The 23572-nt window shown below is 42.1% G+C and overlaps 2 protein-coding genes across 4 annotated transcripts in view; both read left to right on the top strand.

Moving 5' to 3' along the window:
- LOC112431168 (protein NLRC3-like) overlaps positions 1-23572 on the top strand; it is a 101718-nt gene that overhangs the window by 3782 nt on the left and 74364 nt on the right. Inside the window, exons 3-4 of the mRNA XM_076882549.1 lie at positions 481-612; positions 725-874. Coding sequence (XP_076738664.1) covers positions 524-612; positions 725-874 — 239 coding nt within the window. The 5' untranslated portion in view covers positions 481-523. The remainder of the gene's footprint in view (positions 1-480; positions 613-724; positions 875-23572) is intronic.
- LOC143416891 (NLR family CARD domain-containing protein 3-like) lies at positions 4032-14721 on the top strand. 3 transcript variants are annotated; one of them, XM_076882564.1, is made up of 4 exons: positions 4032-5112; positions 8294-8470; positions 13264-13437; positions 14113-14721. In XM_076882564.1, the coding sequence occupies exons 1-4, from the start codon at positions 4094-4096 to the stop codon at positions 14120-14122; spliced, it is 1380 nt and encodes a 459-aa protein (XP_076738679.1). In that variant the 5' UTR covers positions 4032-4093; the 3' UTR covers positions 14123-14721. The 3 variants fall into 3 exon arrangements, with proteins under 3 accessions (XP_076738679.1, XP_076738682.1, XP_076738681.1); XM_076882567.1 differs by lacking the exon at positions 8294-8470; XM_076882566.1 differs by lacking the exon at positions 13264-13437.

The raw sequence follows: 23572 nt of genomic DNA, 5'->3' as shown, positions 1-23572 counted from the left end.
ATCTCTGACTCCTCTTCTGCTCGACACTCAGCTGACACTCAGTTTCATTTCCACATTCATGAAGTTGTTGTCAAAGCGAATCATAGGCTCCATGATTGGTCAGCAAACTGTGTCCAGGCAGACAGGTTGGATAAGAATAACAGATTTATGTTTGATTACGCCCGTTTCCAATTCAGTTCCAGTCATTCCTGGCCCCAGGAGGTTGATGGGGGGCAGTGGGTTGTAAGCACAATGTAGATGAGTGGAGGCTTAATGTACTTAAACTTCCAGTCACAGTGAATCAGTGTGTGTCAGTGAATGCATCATGTGTGCTTCATGGCTCCATCTAGTGGACTGATAGTAGAAGTAGAGCAGCTGATGGCAGCTTCCTGTGCCTCACACTGCTGTCTGACTGCATTCAGCTGATATTTGGACAGCACACATGATGGAAAGGAGGATTTCAGTTGATGTGCACATGAATGATTTGTGTTTCCTCTGCAGGTGAAGGTAGAAAGTGTGTGTGAGCTGATGTGAATTGAGCAGCATGGATCAGTGTGAGGACAGAGAGGAGGGAGTCCCTCCCTCTAAAAGCACTCTGTGTGGGGAACATGAGAGCCAGACCAAAGCTCAGAGGTGAGATGACCATCTCTAACTGTCCATGACTCTTCTCCATGTCACAGCTCAGCACTCACATCACTGCTCCATCATTATTCACACTCATACCTCTGTGTGTGTTGTTTTAAAGCCCAGAGCTGTGGGGCGTACCAGGCTCAGCTGGACATAACCCTGAAACTAATCCAGAGCCTGGACCTGAACCCAGCTGTGTTTCCTTAAAGAGCAACAAGTCGAAGGATTTTGGTCTTCACTTTAAAGGATGTTCTTCTGCTGCTGAGAGGTAATGTGTGTCTAGATGTTGTTCCTGTATTTTTGAATAAATCCTCATGTTTAATATCAGCTCAGCTCTTTTTCACACACATTTCTATGTTGGTATGTGAAGCGGTGTGTGTTGGAGTGTTTCCACAAACACAGCAGTCAGAGTGGAAAGAGTGGATGTTGTAGGAGGTGTTTGTGTAGTGAAGAGGCTGAGTGTCTGTAGGACTCCAGCTGCTCCAGCAGGTGTCTCCTTTGTGCTTTGCTTCAAACACAGTGTAGGGAGGAGCTTCAACTCAGGTGTTTCAGGTGTTGCTGGATGGAGGAGGACAAATAGTTTTTCCCTTCAGTGACACTTCAGCAGCTCAATGTTCTGGGAGATGTTTGTCTTTATGAAGGTTTATGGATTATTGTTCTTACTTTGGTTAAACTGAGCAATACATTTTCCATCTAACATTTAAAGTAAATTTCCAGGTGAATAAAAGATCTGCAGCTGCAGCCTCTGTGATGTTTCACAGTCTGAAAGTAACAAATTCAACCAGAGTTCAAACAAAGGCTTAATATACGTGTGTGTTTGATATAATGCCAACAAGTACAAATAGGTGTTCTTACAGGTCTTAATCACAGAGGTCTGATAAGTCTGGTGACTTTCACACTCAGCAGTTTTGCTGCCTTTTATTTTATATTGGCCTTTTTAAAGCCCTTCAAAGTCTCCCACATTCATACAGAGCTTTTAACACCAAACTCCTCTACAGTCCTTCTCCTCTCACACACGATCACACGACTGATTTGTCTGCAGCAGCTGTGTTACTGCTAGTATTTTATTATGTGTGTAATCTCCTCATATTGTTCCTGTGGTTTAGTTTGACTTCCTTCTGCAAACTCAGCTGCTCTGTTGCTGATACACGTCTCCATGAATATGATTGATCAGATGCTGCCAACACCATGTGTTTCATGTGAGCGCTCAGCTGAAACCCTGGGTTGACTTATCGAGTTAATAACAAGCTTCACGTGACTGTGAATGCTAAAGTGAATCCAGATAAAGGAAAGAGACCCTGCTAATGTTGGACTCACTTCTTAGTGTAGATCCCAGGAGGAAGTTCAACATAGCCATTCTTTGTGCTAGCTGGACCAAACCTGAGACCACAGTGCAGGATAATGATTATCATCTGTCTCTGTCAAGGACATTTAAAATCCACAAATAACAAAAATAATTATATTTGATCATTAAAAATCTCTTTTCAATTAAAAAAGCATGAGCACACTGGTGGATTACAGAAACATGAAAACTCATTAACAATAAAGTTAATTTAGGGGTCAACAAAGTGTCAAACATACTGAAGTAGAAGGACTGATGTTTGTGTTAAAATACCCTCTTAATGCTGAAATACTGATTCAACTTTCTCCAAAAGTTGATTCTGTTCATCTGGACGTAGCGTTTAGTGGGAGAAACGTTTCGTCACTCATCCAAGTGACTCCTTCAGCCTCAGCTGACGGCAGGTTTCAATCTTATAAACAGGACATTTGCATAATGACTGAAACCAGCCCACTGAAGGAACAATGGGCTGAGAGGTCAGTTCCTTAATCTTAATTATGCAAATTCTCATGACCATTGATCAACAACCACTGATCAAAGATCAGTGTCCATGAGTCCCATTCACAGAGAGTTGGGGAATGGCTGCAATCACAGCATTGTAAGATGGTGACAGATGTACCCTTAGGCCCCCTCCTCGATTCAGAGATGGTCTTTCCCTTTTCACGTAAATGGCCTCCTTGACTCCGCCTTCAAACCAGCGTTCCTCCCTGTCCAGGATGTTACATCCTCATCCTTGAAAGAGTGTCCACTGGCCTGTAGGTGTGAATAGACTGCAGAGTCCTGGCCTGACGAGGTGGCTCTGCTGTGTTGTAGCCAGAGGTTGTTTGGTTTCCCCGATGTATAAATCCTGCCAATCCTCCTGCACTTAACAGCGTACACTATGTTACTCTGTTTGTGTCGGGGGACCCGATCCTTGGGGTGGACCAGTTTTTGGGGCAGCGTGTTTTGGGGTTTAAAAGCCACAGAGACCCGGTGTTTAGAAAAAATGCATCTCAACTGCTCTGATACTCCTGACACGTACGGGATAGCTACAGGTCGCTTAGTCAGCGGTTGTCCTTCTCACCTGGATCGGCTGGAGCTTTCTTTAGGTACCTTTCCAGCTTTGACAAAAGTCCAGCTGGGACACATTTACGCTACGTCCAGATGAACAGAATCAACTTTTGGAGATTTACTTTCCTGGATGATTGAGAATGCATCAAGACGTTCCTCCTAAAGTGTTATTCAGTGTTGTGACAGTCAGCTGCTTCAGCTGCTGCTGGGATGGGCTGTGGCAAAGAGAACAGAGAAAATCCAAATCAGAGTTTTTCTCTGAATTAAAAGCAAGGAAACAACAATATATTCTACATGGTGAAACTGATGGTTTATGGTGTTTGGCTCTGTTTTTCTGTATTCATGCAGATAAAGTGTAAACTCAGATGAATTATACCATCAAATGTTAAAGGAAAATATCAGGTTGAGTGTCTGTGAGCTGAGAAGGACGTGAAGCGAGCAGTTTATCCCAGAGCTGAAGCTGCTCTGTGTGCAGAGATGAGCTCAGATTCCTGCTGTGATTGATCAACAGTCACAGAAATGTAGACTTGTAGTTATTACTGCAGTATGGTCACAGCAGATACTGATAAACATGTATTATGAGGATGGATGATCAAGTTTCTCACTCTCTCCTTTAAATCTCAGTTTTTTCTTCTTCACAGTTTATCTGTTAATTTATTAATGAATAACACTGAAAGAGTTTCTGTTATATTTCCCCTTGAACATCAGCTTATTAGGGCGGCATTAGGAAATAGCCCCCCTCCAAAGAATGAATAAATGAATGATGATAATAATAAAATAATTAAAAAGCAGAGCTCAGAGTGGTAGAATGGTCAAACATGGATCCACGGGTGGTTCAACTGCATTTGGTGACGTGACTAAAGCAAATCTTTCAAATAATCCCACCATCAACGGGATGTTGTTTCCTTTACTACGGTTACTTTACTTGGTCACCGTGTGAGTTTCTTTGAAATGAACCAAATTCTTTTATTTGTTGGTTGTTGCATATTTAACCTCTACAGTCAGGAAAGGAGCAGATGAGGCCTCAACAATGTTGGGTTGTAGCTGTGGTTCAGGAGATTCAGTGATGAAGAGCTGTCCAGCAGAATCATCTCCCACATGAAGACATCCAGGAGCCTCCACATCATGTGTAGTATCCCAGTCTTCTGCTGGATCACTGCTACAGTTCTGGAGCACATGTTGACTACAGAGCAGAGAGGAGAGCTGCCCAAGACCCTGACTGACATGTACTCACACTTCCTGCTGGTTCAGACAAAGAGGAAGAAGAACAAGTACCATGAGGGACATGAGACGAGTCCACAGGAGCTGACGGAGGCTGACAGGGAAGTTCTTCTGAAGCTGGGGAGGCTGGCGTTTGAACATCTGGAGAAAGGAAACATCATGTTCTACCAAGAAGACCTGGAGCAGTGTGGTGTGGATGTGACAGAGGCCTCGGTGTACTCAGGAGTTTGTACAGAGATCTTCAAAAGAGAGTGTGTGATCTTCCAGAAACCAGTCTACTGCTTTGTTCATCTGAGCATTCAGGAGTTTCTGGCTGCAGTCTACATGTTCCACTGTCACACCAACAGGAAGACAGAGGTGCTGAAGATGTTTCTAAAATCAGAATCTTTAATCAGGAGGATTTTCAGTGTTTTTGATAACAAAGATCTCCAATCACTTGATGTATTTATGAGCAGAGCCATGGAGAATTCCCTCCAGAGTAAAAATGGCCACCTGGACCTGTTTGTTCGCTTCCTTCATGGCCTCTGTCTGGAGTCCAACCAGAGACTCTTAGTAGGTCTGCTGGGTCAGACAGCGATCAGTCCAGGAACCATCCAGAGAGTCATCAACAACCTGAAGAAGATGAACAGTGATGAAATCTCTCCTGACAGAAGCATCAACATCTTCCACTGTCTGATGGAGATGAACGACCTCTCATTATTTCAGGAGATCCAAGAGTTCCTGAAGTCAGAGAACAGATCAGAGAAGAAACTCTCTGAGATCCAGTGCTCAGCTCTGGCCTTCATGCTGCAGATGTCAGAGGAGGTTCTCGGTGAGTTGGACCTGCAGAAGTACAACACATCAGAGCGGGGACGACAGAGACTGATTCCAGCTGTGAGGAACTGCAGAAAGGCTGGGTGAGTCCAGATGTGATCACTAACATCATTGATCAGCGTAGGTTAGTAGTTTAATGTTGAAAATAAAATCAGATTGTAAGCACAAAGTGTTTGTGTTCGTACGCTGCAACCTTCCACACCATTCCTTTATTGTACAGACTCAGCAGCAGCTCCATGGATCCCAAATCCAAGAGTGGAGAACAGATTTGAAGTGTGTCACATCCATGCAGTCACAGCTGTTTCCACCATGTTTCCACTGAAATTGATCCTGTTCAATGACACGTTTCATATCAGTGAATATGTTCTTTAGGACGTCCACTGACATGTTTAAGTGTCCTGCTGGAAATCACTCAAATCATCCATGAAATCCATGAAAAATCATTTTAGTGTTTCTAACTTCACCCTCTGTCCTCTCTCTCTCTCCATCCTCCTCACTGCTTCTTTCACTGATAATCACACAAACATCGTATTCAGCTACAAAATAACACAATAATATCATCTGATGATCATTATTATAAGAGCAGGATCCATATTTGATATCAGAGTAACACACTGCTTGGTTATGTGCAGTCATCATCAGTGACTGTGGGTCAAACAGAAGCTCTCTGATTGGTTGCTGACCTTGGTCACCTGTCCACTCTCACCTGTTTGTGTTTGCTCTCTCTTTGCTGTCTCCATCCTCTCTCTCCTTTCTCTCCCTCTCTGTGTTTGTACGTCACTCAGGTCCAATGGAAACAGTGACATTTACAAACCAATCAAAGACAAACTGATCCATGTCAGGTTATAACAATATTCAAAGTGAATACAGGCTGCTGCTGGACACAGACAGGTAACATCATTTTGACTTGCTGTCACCTGGATCTGGACTCATAAACACTGAAGCCCTGAACAGGAATACAAATCATTTTCTGCCAACTAGCGACACACCAGCAGATAATGGCTCAGAAAGCTAAAATGAGCCAATCATTTCTGTGTTTAGTTCCCCTGAAATCAGATCTGATATCAGCAGCTCTGAGTTCATTCATCATTATTGTCCAGTGATGAGATTTCTGCTCCGTTTGGTAACAGTCAGCAGGTTTTTCCTGCGTGTGGACGTGAACAGTCGTACCTGACAGCAGGTAGCAAACAGAGATCATCTTTCCAGCTGGAACTCTTCACTGAGCTGAACTCATTCAAAATGTTCTGGAGTCAAAACAGGAAACAGTCCAAATGTGTGTCTTCACTCTGACTCTGGATCAGATCTCAGTGACAGACTGTGGACATTATGGAAGCCTAAATGTGACACCATCTTCCTCCTTCATCTGCAGATTAAAGCCAAACAAAGATTCTCATTAAAAGTCTGCAGGTCTGAGAGAGACTCAATCGTTGTGTCATGTCAAACACAGTAAGAGGAGCTGAAGCACAGATGTGAAGAGCAGATTCATCAGACTATGACCTCACTCTGTTTTGTCTTCATATACATTCAGTCTGTTGTTTACAATGCAGATTTTCTGCATTTCTTCTTGGCTCTCAGCAAAGGCGGTCGTACTTTTCTCCTCTCCTCCTTACCCTTATCTTCTCTGCTTACCCTCTATGTCCTTGTCTTGTCTCGTGTGCATTACTTTCCCTGGAACAGTCTCTCACTGTCGTTCTCTAAAACCTAAAAGAGAATTATGGATTTGATCAACTGGTCTCTGAATGCTATTGACACCCTTTTCTCAACGAGAAGTCTGGGCTCGGGAGAGCCTGAGTGCCCTGGAGGGACTTTCCCTGCCGGATACACGAAGGACGGGTGGAAGAACTGGAGGGTCATGTGCCTGGCGGGAATGTCGATCGAGGACGCTGAAGATATCTATCTATTCGGAACCATGATAACAGGGTTCTTGCTGATCGGAGTTGGCTTAGCCCTGGTTTATCGGAGAAATAAGAGAGCGGAACCGGCTGTTCAATCCCCCCCTAAGGCTGCCCGCTAGAATCGAAGCGATGGGACGAGGCGCGACCTCTCACAACGAACGTAATATGGTTAACACCTTGGAGACGCTTACAGCTGCTGTGAAGGCTCAAAATAACACCATTGAGCGTATGGGGGGATACATCAGAGAGAGGCCTGCTCAAAATGAAACCCTTGAGCGAAAGTTGGAACACATCGCGGAACGGATCACTGCAGTTGTGAGGTCTCAGAATCAAAAGAATGACAACACCACGGAACAGAAGTTTGATACCATCATGGGGAGGCTCGCGTCTCTCCAACGGGAGATTGAGAGGCCAGCGTCAGAGTGTTAAAGAGCAGCCTGAAAATTCTCCTGGGCTGCTCGCATGGAAATTTACAAAATCATCAAAATTGCGAACCCCCATCACGGCGCCAGCTGCAGGCCCAAGGCTGGAGCCAAACAATCACTCCCTGATAGCAACTGTGTTATGGCTGTTCTTCCCATTCCATGCAAGGCCACCTGGGTTGGCTGGTAGACTGTTTACTTAGCCTGGCAGGGCGAAGGACGCTGTCTCAGCTGAACTATGGACACGCATACACATACACTTACACTGATAAGCACTCACTCATCCCCCCTGCCTTTCCAATGCCTTCGATGCTTGTTTCCTGCGAGGGAACACGGCGGGTCTGTGTGCCGCGCTGGAATGGTAGCGCTGTGCAGGGCGGCTGCTGTGTTCGCTTCGGATTACTCCTCACCCCTCACCCAACCCTGTGGCTTGTCATGTCTTCACAATGTTGTGCTGTGGACATTTATGTGCTTTTTGTGCAGAGGAGTTTTTTTGTTTCCTGTTCTAATACTGTCCTACCATGGAAGCATAGCATGAGTAGGGGTCTCTTTTTTTCCTCTTGTACTTTCCCCATTGTAGTGAACATTTCAATGTTTTTTTCTCTAATGCTACCAATCTCCGACCTGTATCCCCATGTAATGTCTGTGCTATATGTGTAAGGTCGGGGGGGGGGGGGGGGGGGGGGGGGGGGGGGGTCCCATTTCACTGCAGGGCAACCTGCATGTGAAGAATAAAGCTTTGATTGATTGATTGATTGATTGATTGATTGATTGATTGATTGATTGATTGATTGATTGATAGATAATAACATTTTATATTTTCTATCATCACAGAGTCATCAGATTATGACCTCACTCTGTTTTGTCTTCATATACATTCAGTCTGTTTTTATAATGCAGATTTTCTGCTTTTATAATAACACATTTTATATTTTCTATCATCACAGACTGACTGAGTGTGGACTCTCAGAGTCTCACTGTGAAGTTGTGGCCTCAGCTCTGAAGTCCAACCCCTCCCATCTGACACAGCTGGACATGAGTAAAAACTACCAGCTGCAGGATTCAGGTGTGAAGCTTCTGTGTGCTGGACTGGAGAGTCCAAACTGTCGACTGGAGACTCTGAGGTGAGTTCACTGACTGCAGCTGTTGTAGTTTTTCTATATTTCAGGTCTTTGATTGATGTTTGAAACTTTCTTTAGTTCCTAAATGCTCAGGATGTGTCTGAAGACAAATGTGAAGAAGTTTGAGTGCTTTCAGAAATGTTGTCTTTCCAAACGACTGAACAACAGTTTTTCCTTTTGGCTCCAAACAGAAGTGACAGACTTGAGCAGGGTTCATTTAAAGGCTGACAGAAGTGGAGTGGTGACGGGGAGATGTTTGACAGGACAGTGTTTCAGCCTCCACAGGTTCATGTTGTGCTCCATCAGTCAGTGAAGATGAAGTCAGTGCTGATGAGGCTGTAGAGTGTGTGAGGGATGTGAATGAGGATGATGAAGATCTGATGATAGCAGATAAAAACAGGCTGCAGAGACTTTGAGCCATACAGGGCACACAGTGTGTGTACAGAACAGCTGAAATCATTATGGAGGCCTCACTGGGATATGGAAGCATCACAGTACAGCTTCAGTGAAGCTTTAAAGTCTCTGATATGAGATGAGAAATGAAGCAGCCAGAGCTTTTTCATTAGTGGAAATCCACTGTGACTGTGAGCTGCTGCTACAGCCTCCAGATTAGCCAGCAGCTCATCCTGCTCAACATTTTCTCACCAACTTTAATGGAAGTGTGTAAGAGGATTTTTATGAAATACAATATAATCAAGTATGCCTTACATTGATAATCAAGTGTGCCTTATATTCAAGTGTTCATATATTTTCACATAACCAAGCCTATTGTTGAAGAATCACCTAACCAAGTCTATTGTTAAAGGAAAACATGATGCATTCCTTACCTCAGTGTCTGAGATGTTTGACAAACATGATATAATGATGCATTCTTTACTTGGGTGTCTGTGATGTCAGATAAAGCATGATATACTTCTGTATTCTTATCCCAGTGTGTGAAAGATCAGATAAGCTGATCTAATACCTAACCCCTCTTCGACTTCTGTTAAAAAAGGAAGTACTATGTAACCTGCTTTGCCCTATAAATAAAGGAAGCAAGCCTGCATTCGGTGTGTGTGTTCCTCAGAGACACTCACCCGTGCGCACGCTCTTATACACTCTGAGTTTGGTCTGCAGTGTCTTATTTCTCTTGCTTGTGTTTGAACGAATGTCTACCCCTGACAAAGTGTGATGTTTTCAGCTGGAGTGATGGTCAGGGTGGCCTCCCTCTCCTCTTCTTCTCCTCTTCCTCTTTCATTTGTAAAGCCACTTCTGCTGCTTTCATTCATTTGGAAGTCCTGTAGCTGAGTTTGGGAGAGACTAACAGCCTCGGCAGCAGAGGGGAGAAAGGCTGTAACACCACCACTTTACTCTGTTCTACCTGTCACATCATTTTATCAGGAAACAAATATGCTCATGTTTTTACTATGTTTGTCTTGAAGATGTAAGAAGATCACATGGTGCTTTTTATTATTGTGTTGGTTTGTTTCCTGTCTCTTGGATGGAGCCCAGCTGTGCGTGGCCCCTGGGCCTGTGGTCAGAGTGTGTGCTGGATAATCCGGCCCAGGATGAGGCCAAACTGACATGGGATGAAATGTCTGTCACATAATTGAGCTTAGTGTAGTTTCATTTCTGCACAATTTAAAGCAACCAAAACTTTGTTCTGTCTTTTCTATGTTATACTGTAGACTTTCTTTGATACTGAGTCCAAAAGGAGCAGCTTTTACGTTGAAGGGGAGGCGTCTCTGTTTCCTCTTCAGGTTGGATGATGGAAGCAAATGAGTGTGTGATGTTCTTTCAGTGTTGCACTTTGTAGACGCTCCCTGAGCACTGGTCTCACAGCCAGCTGCACATAGAGACCAGTGTTGTTAGTCCAGGTCAGAAGATGACGTGTTGGAATGAAAATGAGCTTGTAGTTTGTCTGCTTTAATAATGTGACTGGAAAAAGGTGTTGGACTTCAAATATGTCCATTTCTTTCACACTTCACCTTTAAAAGTGAAGCCTTGTGGTTCCTGGAAGGAAAAACACGACTTTTTCAAGTCTTTGTCCTGTTTTTATGAGAAATGTACGACTTTAATGTGAAACATTCAGAGTTTTTTCTCTTGTTGTGTTTGTTTGAAGCTGCTTCCTGTTGGCTTCAGCTGTTTGGAGTTTCCATTTTCTAAACTTCTACATTCTGAACCTTCTTCAGCTCTGAACAGATGATCAAACACTGAATGATTTCAAGCTCACACTTTGTCTAATAAACTTACATCTTTCATTCTTTATACAGATTGATCGACTGTGGTTTGTCAAAGATCAGCTGTGATTATCTGGCAGCACTGAAGTCCAACCCCTCCCATCTGAAAGAGCTGGACCTGAACTGCAACAACAACCTGCAGGATTCAGGAGTGAAGCATCTGTGTGGTTTCCTGGAGAGTCCAGGATGTGGACTTGAAACTCTGAGGTCAGTCAGCATGTTTTAGTTGTGTTGAGATGAATATGATGTGAAAGTTGTGCTGACACTAAACTGCAGACATCAGGCTGATATTATACTGATCCACACTGAGGATCTTCATGGTAAAGTCTGTTTTCTTCTTCTCTGGTTTAGTCCATTGACTGCAGCAGAACAATGTTCACATTTCAAACCTTCAAAGAAGAAGAAAAATCCTCCACTGGATAATTCACTGTGAAACTCTCCAACTCTTCATTCCACCTTAAAGTCTGTCTGACACTGAAATCCAAAGCAAAATGTGCGTTTGCTTTACAGACAGCAGTCCAACACAAACATACACACATCATCCAAAACACAGTCCAACATCCAAATCTCCTCCACTGCCAGCATGAATGATGGGAAAGAGAAGGAGGAACACTCTGACATTCAGGGTTAGAATGAGTTTCATGAAGCAGACTGTGAAGATCAAAGCTGCATTAGAAAGCTTACATGAATGAATGAGTGGACAGAAGTGGACAGAGATCATCTGAAGCACTTCAAAGGCTTTAAATCAGCACATTTCTCTTTATTCTTTATCAACTCTGTTAGTTTCTCTCAGTTTTCTGTGGAATGAAGCTAACAGCAGGCTAATAAGATGCTGACCAATAGGTTTCTATTAAAGGTTGTAATTTGTATATGAAAAAGTGCTTTGGCTCAGCAGGGATCAGCTTACAGGTAGAATACAGCTGCTGGATGGGATTAGCATGTCATAGCTATCTACCAAACTGCTAACTGGGGGATTTCAGGCCATCTATGGATCATTTTTGCTAACTGTTTATTCAGCTTAGGCTCACAGGGCTGCAGCCTGTGCCCTAGCTGTCATAGGGCAAGAGGCGTGGTCCACCTGCACAGGTGAGCAGTCCATCACAGGGCCAACAGAGAGAGACAGAGAAGCACTCTCTCACATCCACACCTACAGCCAATTTAGAAGCACCATTGAACCTAAGCAGCATTTCATTGGACTGTGGGAGAACATCCAACCTCCACAGAAAGGCCAACAAGCTTCAACCTACAACCTTCTTGCTTTAAGGCACTAGTGCTAACCACTTTTCCCCATTTCAGCCCAAATCCTGCATCTTCCTGTTTCTGACTCCAGGCCAGCTCCACTAACACTTTCTCATCAGACACTGCCACCTAGTGGAGGAAGTCTTAGTTCCATTTGAAGCTTCAGATGACAGTTAGTTCCTTTACAAAGAGGTGGAGGTGGTGGGGCCGCAGCACCATCATCACTGAGTGCCATAGGACACTTAACCTTTGTTTCCATATGCTGAGAACTTCCTGTTGTTCCAAGGAGGACTGGAAAATGTGTGAAAATCTCCCAGTCAGTTCCTCACAGCACACTTCAATCATTTCCCTCCCACAGCATCAGGACCAGGGCTTTTTCTCTCTTTTGTCCCACTAAGAGATTTCCACACAAACACCTCATCAGTGGGACTCTCAGAGCTACCAGCCCTTTGCTACAATCACAAAGCTCTTCATTGAAATCAATGATATTAAAGCTGGAATCAAATGAGTCCAAGTCTTCTGCTGATTCAGCATCACATTCATCTTTGCTCCTTGTTCTGCATCCCCACCATGGACTTCATTCCTTTCCAAGCCAGCCTTGAGTGTCCTTTATTCAGCTCATCCTCTGCTTTACTTTTACACCTGATTTTAGCTGCTTTATCTCTCTTTCAACAAGTTTCTGTGCCTCAATCTTTTTCTTCTCTCCCTCATAACAAGACAGCTTCTTCTGCCTGAGAACATGTTGGAGTGATTTACTAATCCAGGGCTGCTTATTGGGGAAAATACTTCCTGTTTTCAAAGTAATCCCCATTTTTCCCAGAAAGAAATGTAAGTAAAAATTGATGATCTAAGTGAGAACATGAGCCTTTAAAAAGTCCCAGTGGGTGCAGTCAAAGCAGTCCCTCAGTCCCAGTATAGAGTCTTTGGTCCAGACTGGAACAACTGTGTGCCCAGTTTGAGCTCTCTTCAGTCCTGTGACCTGACAGACCCAGAGGGGCCATCACATCACATTTAGAAGCTCCCCTAATGGAGCCACAACACATGTCCAACACTTAGTCTGTCTTGTTGGACCAACTGGAAGAAATGATTCAAGGACTTAGTCACAGAACAGAGATTCAAATCTCCAAAATCCAACTGGCTGCATCAGGACATATAGTCTGAAACTCTGCACAGTTTCCTGTTTGAAGCTGCTTCCTGTTGGCTTCAGCTGTTTGGAGTTTCCATTTTCTAAACTTCTACATGCTGAACCTTCTTCAGCTCTGAACAGATGATGAAACACTGAATGATTTCAAGCTCACACTTTGTCTAATAAACTTACATCTTTCATTCTTTATGCAGATTGATCAACTGTGGTTTGTCAAAGATCAGCTGTGATTATCTGGCAGCAGCACTGAAGTCCAACCCCTCCCATCTTAGAGAGCTGGACCTGAGCTGGAACAACCTGAAGTATCCAGATGTGAAGCAGCTGTCTGATCTTCAGCAGAGTCCAGACTACAGACTGGAGTCTCTGAGGTCAGTAGAGTGATGGAGTGAGTGGGTGGTGCTGTCAGCAGTATTGTACTAAACACAGTCAGTATGAAACAAAGATCCAGTGTTTCCTGTGAAGCTGCAGCTTCTCAGTGAAGCTGTGAGAGGAGAATGGTGACAGGCTTCAGGATTGGACACAAACACTTCCTGTTTCTCACCTTTATGGTCACCATAGTAACAGCTGACACGCTCTGATCAAACGCTGTCAACAGCCAATCAGCTCTCTCAACAAAGCAGCACGCAGACCAATGACTGCATTCATTTCCAAGTTTAAAGCAGTGAAGAACACAGTCTGTAGGTGAGGAAGAATTTAGTGAGAGCAGATGTTTGGATGGAATTCCTCCAGTTAACAGCTGGAACCGTCCATCTGGATTGTTGGGCTTGTTGTTGGGGTTCCTACAGAGCTCAGAGTGGACACACCAAGGTTCTTCTAATGAATGAAAGTCCAAACTCAAACTAGGAGGGAAAAACATCTTCATCAACTTCAATAAAAATCCAAAGATTAGAAAAAGTGCAGCAACAATGAGTCCTAGTACAGTCCCAGCACTGAAGTCCCTGCTGCTCTTTATACTGGATGTGCTGCATCACTGACTGACAGCTGATGAAGAGTCTCTGGAAACACTCGTTTATCTCCTCTGCTCTTCCTTCTTCTCTCTGCAGGTGGAGCTGATGATGGTAAACAGGACGGTGTGTGTGCTGAGAGAGGAGGAGCTGTGTCCTGATGATCCAGAGAGGTTGAAGCAGCAGCAGCTTGTGTGTAGAGACGCTCTGACTGGGCCATGTTACTGGGAGGTGGAGAGGAGAGCTTCATCCAGCAGTGACTGACAGAGGAATGAGAAGAAGTGCAGATGACTGTCAGTGCTGCAGAGTGAACTGCTCTGAGAACAGCTCCACTGTCAGACACAATGTAGAGTCCAGCATCATCCCTGTGTGTCCCTCTGGATCTGACAGAGGATCATCAGTGTATCTGGACTGCTCTGCTGCTGCTCTGTCCTTCTACAGTCTCTGCACAGTCTCTGTCTGACTCTGGCTTTCAGACCCTCCTGGATCAAACTCACCTGGAAAGACTTTCAAACATCACTCAATAGATTTGAATACAGAATATATTTGATATATACTGTAGATGTACTGTAGAGTTGCAGTTTGTCACTTGTAAATACAGTCTGTGAGCAGCTATGAGCTGAAAGATCTTTCTAGAAACACGAAATGTTTTCACTCTTCTGTTGCTTTTTCATATATTTCCACAACATTAATATTGATCCCACCTGTCTCACCTGTTTCATGCTTTTATACATAATAACAGGACACGTGTGATCTGAGCGCTGCTGTGGTTGCTGTGCTGCACGTCTTCATTTAGATAACAGAGACATCTAGTGGTTCAGAGGGAGAACTGCAGGAGGTGGAGCTGTGTTATTAAGTTAGCCAAAGAGTTGGGATGCTGTGTAAGACATAAATAAAGCTAAAATACAAAGGTTTGGACACCGTTTTGGATGTTTCCCTACTGTAGGGGTCTCTGCAAGCATACAGAGGGGGTACTCTGAGAGGGTCCAAGATGACAACTTTGGAATTCTACTAGAAACAGTCGATCATATTTGTTTGTCAAAGCTGAATTCAGGGCAAACTACGCTAAATTTGCGTTTTTAGCTAACTGCTACAATAAGCATAACAGTTACTGTACGGCTATCTTTTGTTAACATGACGCTTGTTCTTATACATGTAATGCATTTATTACCAACCTGAGAGTTCATCCGCTGGTCATTCGACATGACGAATGACTTCTGAAGTCTTAATTCAGCTCAAGACGCTGTAGATTCCCGTCAGTAACACTTTCGGTCCGCTAGTAAAACGTAGTTCTATTAATCTGCGCTTGAACCGGAACCGGATGTAAGTTCCAAAAAACTGAATTTTGGAACTGAAATTGAATGGTGAGAAGTGAAACTGAAATTATTCGAGAGCTGAATTTTTAAAGGATAAAATGCAGTTTCAAAGCAAATCAATTCATTTTCAAAATATAAAATTCAATTTCAATTTAGTGATGATCATTTTCAAACCATAAATTCAATTTCAAATTAGACTAATTCAAATTCAGTTTTCAAAAGCATTTATTCAAGTTACAATTCAGATTCAATCTGAGCAATTCAAATTCAAATTGAACTTATTCAAATTCAGTTTCTGATGGCACAGATTTCTGCCCATACAAACACTTTAAAGGTGATAATTAGGTCTACAACAATAACACAGACTGCAATGTAGTTAAGCGTCTTACAGTTAGTTTTGAATGAATGAACTTAAAAAACAACACAAGCAAAGATCTGTCTCCTCCTGTTTTTTTGTGTCACATAAGAAAGAAGCATCAATATCTGATGAGAAGGGGTGGCTGTAGCTCAGGTGGCAGAGCAGGTCAGCCACTAATCAGAAGGTCGGTGGTTCGATCCCAGGCTGCCTCCTGGCTGCATGCCAAATATCCTTGGGCAAGATACTAACCCCGTGTTTGCCTACTGGTGGTGGTCAGAGGGCCCGGTGGTGCCAGTGTCTGGCAGCCTCGCCTCTGTCAGTGCGCCCCAGGGCGGCTGTGGCTACAACGTAGCTTGCCATTGCCAGTGTGTGAATGGGTGAATGACTGAATGTAGTGTGAAGCGCTTTGGGGTCCTTAGGGACTAGAAAAGCGCTATACAAATGCAGGCCATTTACCATTAATTTGGCCTTTCACGTGGTCTTACTCAGGTGATGTGAAGTGAAATATGCATCCTTTTTATGGTAATGTGCTGGAAAATGTTGAAAATGGACATTAAACGTGCTCACAAAGTGCTTGAATTTGACCCTGAAAGGTGTATGAAGCCAGAAAAAGTCACACTTGGAGTAAAAACCTCTCATAGCAAGTTAATCATATTCAATTGATTTGATGCTTTCAGCACAAAATTTAGCCACACAGTCAGGACAGCGTCTGATTTACCTTCATCGGTAAACGTGTTTATGCAGTACATAGTAACAGTGTGGCTGAGTCCTCTGGTTCAAATCAGTTCCAGTACATTTGGAGATGTAAGTCTTAACCTTTCACATGCATCGGGAAGGAAAAAACATTTAATCTGCACAGTACTGCCGAAGTGCAGCGATATATTGTGAAGTGCACATTTCCATTTCTCATACAGTACCGAGCAAAAGTCTTGAACCACCCCCTTATTTTTTCGTGTTTTGCCAGGTCAGTCTGTGTTAACGGTGTTATTAACTGCATTCTTCAACTAAAGAAGTGAGAACAAATGATGTGGGCTTTTGTTTTTTTGCAATAGGCTGCAAGTAAATGTGTACAGATACAATTTAAAATTGGTTCTTTGTTAAGTTTTCTGGTCCTTTCCGTGCCTTAGGTGTCTGTTTATGTTTGAATGTTTCAGAGATTAGTGTGAAGGGTCTTAACAGACAAAAAGTGGTCAAATACAAGCCCTGGATTAAAAATCAGAAACACTTTAAAAAGCCTGGAGAGCTATTCCTTAATACCACTTTAAAGATTACAGGGAAGTCCGGATCCCTGGAAGCAAATGAGGGATGGCTCAAGACTTTTGCACAGTGCTGTACATGTCATGTTCCCTGTTTTATAGCTCAGCTCAAACTGACACGTTCTCACTAACTGCTTCTCATTTTCTCCACAGTAAACTTTGACCACTTCCAGATACTGCGGGCCATCGGGAAAGGAAGCTTTGGAAAGGTAATGCAGCCTCCATTTTTCACGCCACTTGTATATTGTTTGCCCTTAATTACCCACCACGGTCGTCATCTCTAAAGAATCAGTGCAAGCGAAGCGAAATGTGCTGGGATTACACTTTAGTTCTCGTGTGCTGCTGTTATTTAATAACAGTTATAAATGCAGCTTATGTAATTATTTCTATAAAGTCAGTTAGAGGAGAGCCGATTTCTATTTCATCTCACTCAATCTAGGTGGGAATTTTGACCCCACGTCTCAATTTAATTACACAGCACATTGAATGTCTGGATGAGACTTCAGTAATGAATTCAGGACTGTGTGTGTGTGTGTGAGATACACAATTGGGGCTGCAGAGATTGGAATAGTTTACCTTCATTTTAAATATCACTGCCCTGTGCACATTGTCGGCTTTAACATTCAAACTTAAAGAGTTTGTAAGTAAACTGGCTGAGATGAGACAGACGATGCACCGGGTCCTCGTCTGAGTGCTGGCTTTCAGTTGTGCTGTCTCTCTTGCCCAGCCATGCACACACAGACACTGTGCTACACTTACACAGTGAGACAGATGCTCACAGAGACGTCCAGATACATTTTGTCCTTGCTGGAGGTCATCTTGTGTTTTTTGGCCCACTGTGGCCTCACACCGAGCTCCTGCTGTTTTTTGAACACTTTAACAGCACCAGTCTTTAGCTTCCTGTTGAACACACTTAAGTGGTCACTCACTTCCTGCGCCCTGGGCAATAAGAGACGTTTTGTGTTTTATGATTTATTGATATGTTTGATCCTTTCTGAGCTGCGTTAATGAAGCAGTCATTAGAGCACCATGTCCGCTAGAATAGTTCTGTAGTTTGATGCTTGAGTCGTTGCAGACTTGTTGAAACTCCCTCACCCGTCAAAGCAGCGTATTTGTTATTCGAGTCCAGCAGATGGCAGTGTTTCACTGTCTGACGGCTGTCTGAAGCTTCAGCTGGATTATCCGTTTGCTATGTTTGCCATGTTACAGTGGGGAGGAAAAACTCCTTTTTAACAGGAATATCTAGACATGAGTGATTACTGCAGTGGGGCACTATCTGTGCTATCTATAAGAAATGTTAGCAACAATAAAACTCTGAGGATCAGGGCTCCATTCATACCTATGAAGTTACAGTATATCTGAAGAGCCTTAAAATATTTTTTTTACCATAGTAAACTTCAAAACAGACTTTATTATATGATATAGTTTTAAAAAAGGATAACAATTGACTTCAGCATAATATAAAATAATGTGTTTTCCCGATACCTGATTTTTAGCACTATGTATGCATTGGTCAACTTTCAGATCTATGAAGTTCAGCTCAGTTATCTATGTTTTCATTTTTAGTTTCCATTTGCATTTAGATGCACGGCCGATTCTCTGATGTGTGATCTGTTTCTACCTGTGCTGATGCTAGCAGGACTAAAGCTGATCAAGCAGCAGTAAATATGTGAAGCAAGGCTGAAGGATACACTCATAAAATGAACAGAATCATAAGAATATAACAGCACGAGCACTGCAAATGCAACTAAAACATGTTGACATCAAATGGTATGTTATTTGAAATCTATATGAAATAATGACACATCTATGTTTTCCAATTTTTTTTATTTATTAATTTTATTTTTTCCACAGTTGTGTAAATCAGTCTGTCTGTGGACTGCCAGCCAACACATCCACAACACCAACAACTCAGACAGCACAAAGCCTTTTAAGTTGGCGAGGCGTGATAGCAAATGCAGCGCAGGTACATCCATCTCACCTGCAGCAGCATCGCAGACCACGCCCCCCCTCCACACCACTCTTTCCTCATAGTTGCTCGCCATCGTTGCGCTCAGAGGGCAGAAGGTCCCGATCGAAGTGCTCAGGTAACTTCCCTTCACATTTCACGACAATGATCCTGTTAGTGAGAAGCCTGCCTTCATACTGGCAGCTGGGTTTCCTGGCTCCCTGATGCTTTAGCTTACATTTAATTATGCGAAACGTTGCGTATACGTCATGCCGCTATTTTCATCGTACCTCCCATCACCTCTACAAATGGATTTGACCTTTGCTGGAATGCTGAGGATGAATGTGTTGGTTTCCTTACAACTGTTGTCAATTTTGTAGATATTCCTATTTGATATTTCTGTGTTACACAGCTTTTCAGTCATCTTAGCATCTACATGCTGTCTTCTAAACTTTTCATAAGGTGTTTCTTCAGGTCGGTGCTCGCTTGGTTGAAAATTGTTCACTTTGGAAAATCCGGAAGCAAAGAGCAGCACGAGCATCATGCAGACAAACAGTGTCTTCATCGTCTCCTGGAGACGAAAACACATGGACATTTTTCCACATGAAGAATTTGGCAGATACATCCTTTTGGATCCTGAAGCTCAGTAAGTCGTCTTTGTGAGCTGCAAACACACACGACAAGAGGACTGATAGACCTTTTTCTTTAAATGAAAGAAGTAGTTTTATTTATAGTTTTCTTTTTTATTTATTTATAATCATATATATTACTTTGTTCTCTGTTTATTTTTTTATTTTTCGACTGTTAGGACGATTTCTAAATATCCTGAACAAGCCTGATCTGGACGGCTCCTGGAAGCAGATTCAGGCGTGATGATGTCATTTTCAACTGGAAAAAGAAGCTTTGAAATGCTGAAGTAGTTGTCTTTAAATGTTTAGATATTTAACCTTGTTGTATTACTTTATATTTTATGTTCATCGTATTAAGACATCAAGATATTTGTTTTTGCCTTAAAATTTTGTGTTTTAATTTATACTTTTTGTTATTATTTTTTTTAATTTTGTCATTTTGCCTTTTTTACTTGATGTGATTTGGATAAATATATATTTATATCTACAGATATATTGAGAGAGTTTTTCTCTGGGTTTCACAAGCCCATTTTATAGATAAAAGTCCAGGTCATAATAGATCCGGTTCATTAAGAACAAAGTTTAAATCCGATTTAATATAAAAGCCTTTCTGCACTCAGTTATTCTTTCCTGTCACATGTTTCAGTGTGCTCTGTAGTAACAGTGACACACTGCAAAATAAAAATAATAAGACACTCACCTTTTTTTTCCTTTACTAATGATGATGATTAACCTGCAGTGGTTCAGGTATAAGTTGGTTGTCTGGAACAGCAGGTGATGAAGATGTGGTGAAGGGTCTGTGGTTAATGTATATAGTGGGTTCATTACATAACTGGATAGGCAACATCTGACAGTCAGTTTAAATAAGATCTTGTTGTATTTGAACACAAATCAGCAAAAACAGGTCTCTCACCGTGCAAATATACAGCTTACGTAAGTTTAGTGTGCTCACCGAATGCAGTGTTTAGTGTAGAAGCAGAATTATGACAGTTTATGGAGATGTTCAACGTGAGCCTGCTGCCCAGCTTTAAAAGGAAAATCATTTTAAATGATACATAATAAGTTCTTACCAAAAGAGGAATGCAGACGGAGATGAGCAGAGATCTCTTCTGCAGTTCAGATGCTGCTGTGAGTTCTAGTTCACTTCTGTCACAGAGGAACAAAGTGTGTTTGGATCTGGACACTTTGATTTTTATACTTCTGATCAGCACCACCTCAAGTAATCCTTTGCATCCACACCTACATCACTGGCCCACCACTTCTAGGAAACTTTAACACTTCCCTGCTTGTGACTCAGAAAGATAATGCAAATATGATGACCACTGACCACAAGAACCTGCATGTAGATGCAGCCTGTTTTTCCACATCTGGCTTTAGAAAAAAAATTAATGCACAAACAAATAGATTTAAAATAAAAAGATGTGTTGGTATATTTTGACCTTTCAAATAAACTATTAACACTTCTTTTTTCCCCTTTTTAAGTATAATTTTTGGCAAATAAAGTGAGTGTATTGGCCATTTGCAGTTAAAATGTTGAACAATCTTTTTATTTTTGTTTTACTACCAGTTGGTTGTAATAATTTCATATGAGGATTTAAATGGATGTATAACAAAACAAAGGATAAAAGTATATATAAAAGTATATTTAATGAAGCTGATCGAACAACAGTGCAATATGGCATGATGACAGTGTTTACAATTTTGGCAGGAGAACAAAAGATAAATATTATAAAATACAAGACATGAAAATCTCAGAGGTCAGGGGTCGGGGGCCCAGGAAGTCTGACCCGCAGATTCCAGGTCTGACTTCGAGTACATAAAATATCATCTTTCTTGTGGGGAAGGAGCCTGAGTTAGAGCAGGAAGTTACACCATATTGATATTGTTGGGGTAGCCTCAATGCCAGTGTTGGACTCTCCAGTTTCCTTGAAGGAGGTTTGACTTTGTGCCATCGTTGGCTGGACTCTGTGCTCATTGATATCCCCGTATCAGTGAGTTAAGACACCATGCATTTATTTTCTGTGTGGCACACAACAAGAAAACAAGCCAAGAGAGAACACATCAGCCTCCAATGACAGTTTATTAAAAGGTTTATTGGAGGTTATTTGTTGTGTTATTGAACCTGTGTGCTAATGAAAGAGTGTCCTTAATAAACGTACTCCATAAGGAAGTGTGTTCACAAGTGCACAGAACACATTAGGGCACAGGTCAATGATCGGTTTTACAATTGTATTGTCAGATCGATGGACACTTTCGGATACTTGGATATTCAGGTGATTAGAGGAGCAGAGATGATCAGCTGATCAGGATTTGGTGGTGTGTTGGATCAGGTGGTGGAGAGATACAGGACAGGCCTGACATACACAAACGTATAGTGAAGGTGCAGAGGCTCAGATCTGTGACATGGTTAAGTCCCAGCTCAGTGTCCATATTTAGATGTAACAGTGCTATAGACTTTACCTGACAACTTGTATGAGTAATGTTTTCATCTCAGGCATGTAAATTTCATTTGTGAATATATTTTTAATACTTGTACAACAGATTTTTTTGAGTGTTAAATAGAAATTATATGCTGAAACTGAAGTGATGGGTCGCACTCTTTAGTTCACCCCTGCTCTCGAAACAATGTAGGTGGTCCAATTAACATATTTAAATTTTTTCATTTGCTTTTGCTGTTTCACTTGCAAAATATTTCCAGTGTGACATTTGATCAGGTCTTGTAAACCTTGTCGTTAACCAAGCAGTCACTCCCAGGCTGCTGTGCTGATCACCGGATCTTAACTTAATTGTCACAGTGCACTCAGAACAAAACAGCCATGCAGAGATATGAGTCACAGTGACATTAAAACTGATGAAGACCGTCGTCGTTAGAACCAGCAAACTGAATGAACTAAAAAAGATCATCTAAATTCAACTGGTCTAAAATATCAGGATCTCAGTGTTAAGTCCATATTTTTGAAGTAGAAGCTTTTACTGGTTTTACTTAAGAAAAAGAAATAATAAGGAATTGTTTTGGAATTTGTCCAGGTTAACAGATGAAATCATGTTCAGTGCTTTGTCCTGTCAGTAAACACAGATTCTTTATTTGCACTGAATGGGACAGCATATAATTTCACTGCTTTTGGCGTAATGACAATAAAAGATAGTTTCAAAGTCTGACCTGCAAAGCCCGTCCACCCAGTGTCCTCCTCAGTCATGCTGGTTGCATGATTGCTGTAGGAGTGCTAAACTACTGTGACCTGATTAATTGAACTGAGCTCACACTGCAATAACTAATCAGTGAGGTGGTAGTTTAAGTACTTCATTACCAAAATGTATAAATGAAGTACATCAGAAGATGTTGGGGAAGAAGCACTTCACCGGGTGGGCCTGGACCCCCGAGGCCTGTCCCTGTGCCGACCTCGTCTGAGTCTAATAGTTTAATAGATTCAGTTTAATTTAATGTTAAGTTGAACTGGAGTTAACCAGAATCCTTTACTCTTCCAACTCCTCTACTTTGTCTAACAGTTAGCTTAGCTTAGCCTAGCCAAGTTTTCTTTGCAAAATTGCTAATTGCATGGTTTCAAATTGCAGTTTTGATTTTAAGTCGACTAATTGTTCAGACCTGCTCTGGGGCCTGTCTGAAGTATTAAATTGACATATATTTGTCTCAACACCTACGCAGGAGAACTTTTTTGTAAGTGTGAAATGGAAAATAGAAGAAGAAGTAGAGATGTGGGTGTTCCTATTTACATGTTTTTATTTTCTGTTTCTTTAGCCAAACATGTTATTTGATCAGAGCACCTGCCTGTACACCTGCTGTTAACCAAGCAGTTATTTTCAAGCTGCTACACTGATCACAAAGTCAGGACATATGAATGACAGGAAGTGTCCAGTGTCACGTACCGATATTAATGACAACAATGATGGGTCAAAGCAACATATGATGAACATTTATTACGATATCCTGATAAATGTAATGCAGCGGGATAACTTCTACAGTTATTATGTTAGTGATGATGCCTCTTTGCTTTTCATTTATTCACAGCTTTGTGGCGTACGATGGAGTGTCA

The sequence above is a fragment of the Maylandia zebra genome, linkage group LG3, assembly GCF_041146795.1.
Source record: "Maylandia zebra isolate NMK-2024a linkage group LG3, Mzebra_GT3a, whole genome shotgun sequence".
Taxonomy (NCBI): Eukaryota; Metazoa; Chordata; class Actinopteri; order Cichliformes; family Cichlidae; genus Maylandia; species Maylandia zebra.
This window is presented reverse-complemented; position numbering and strand designations above follow the sequence as displayed.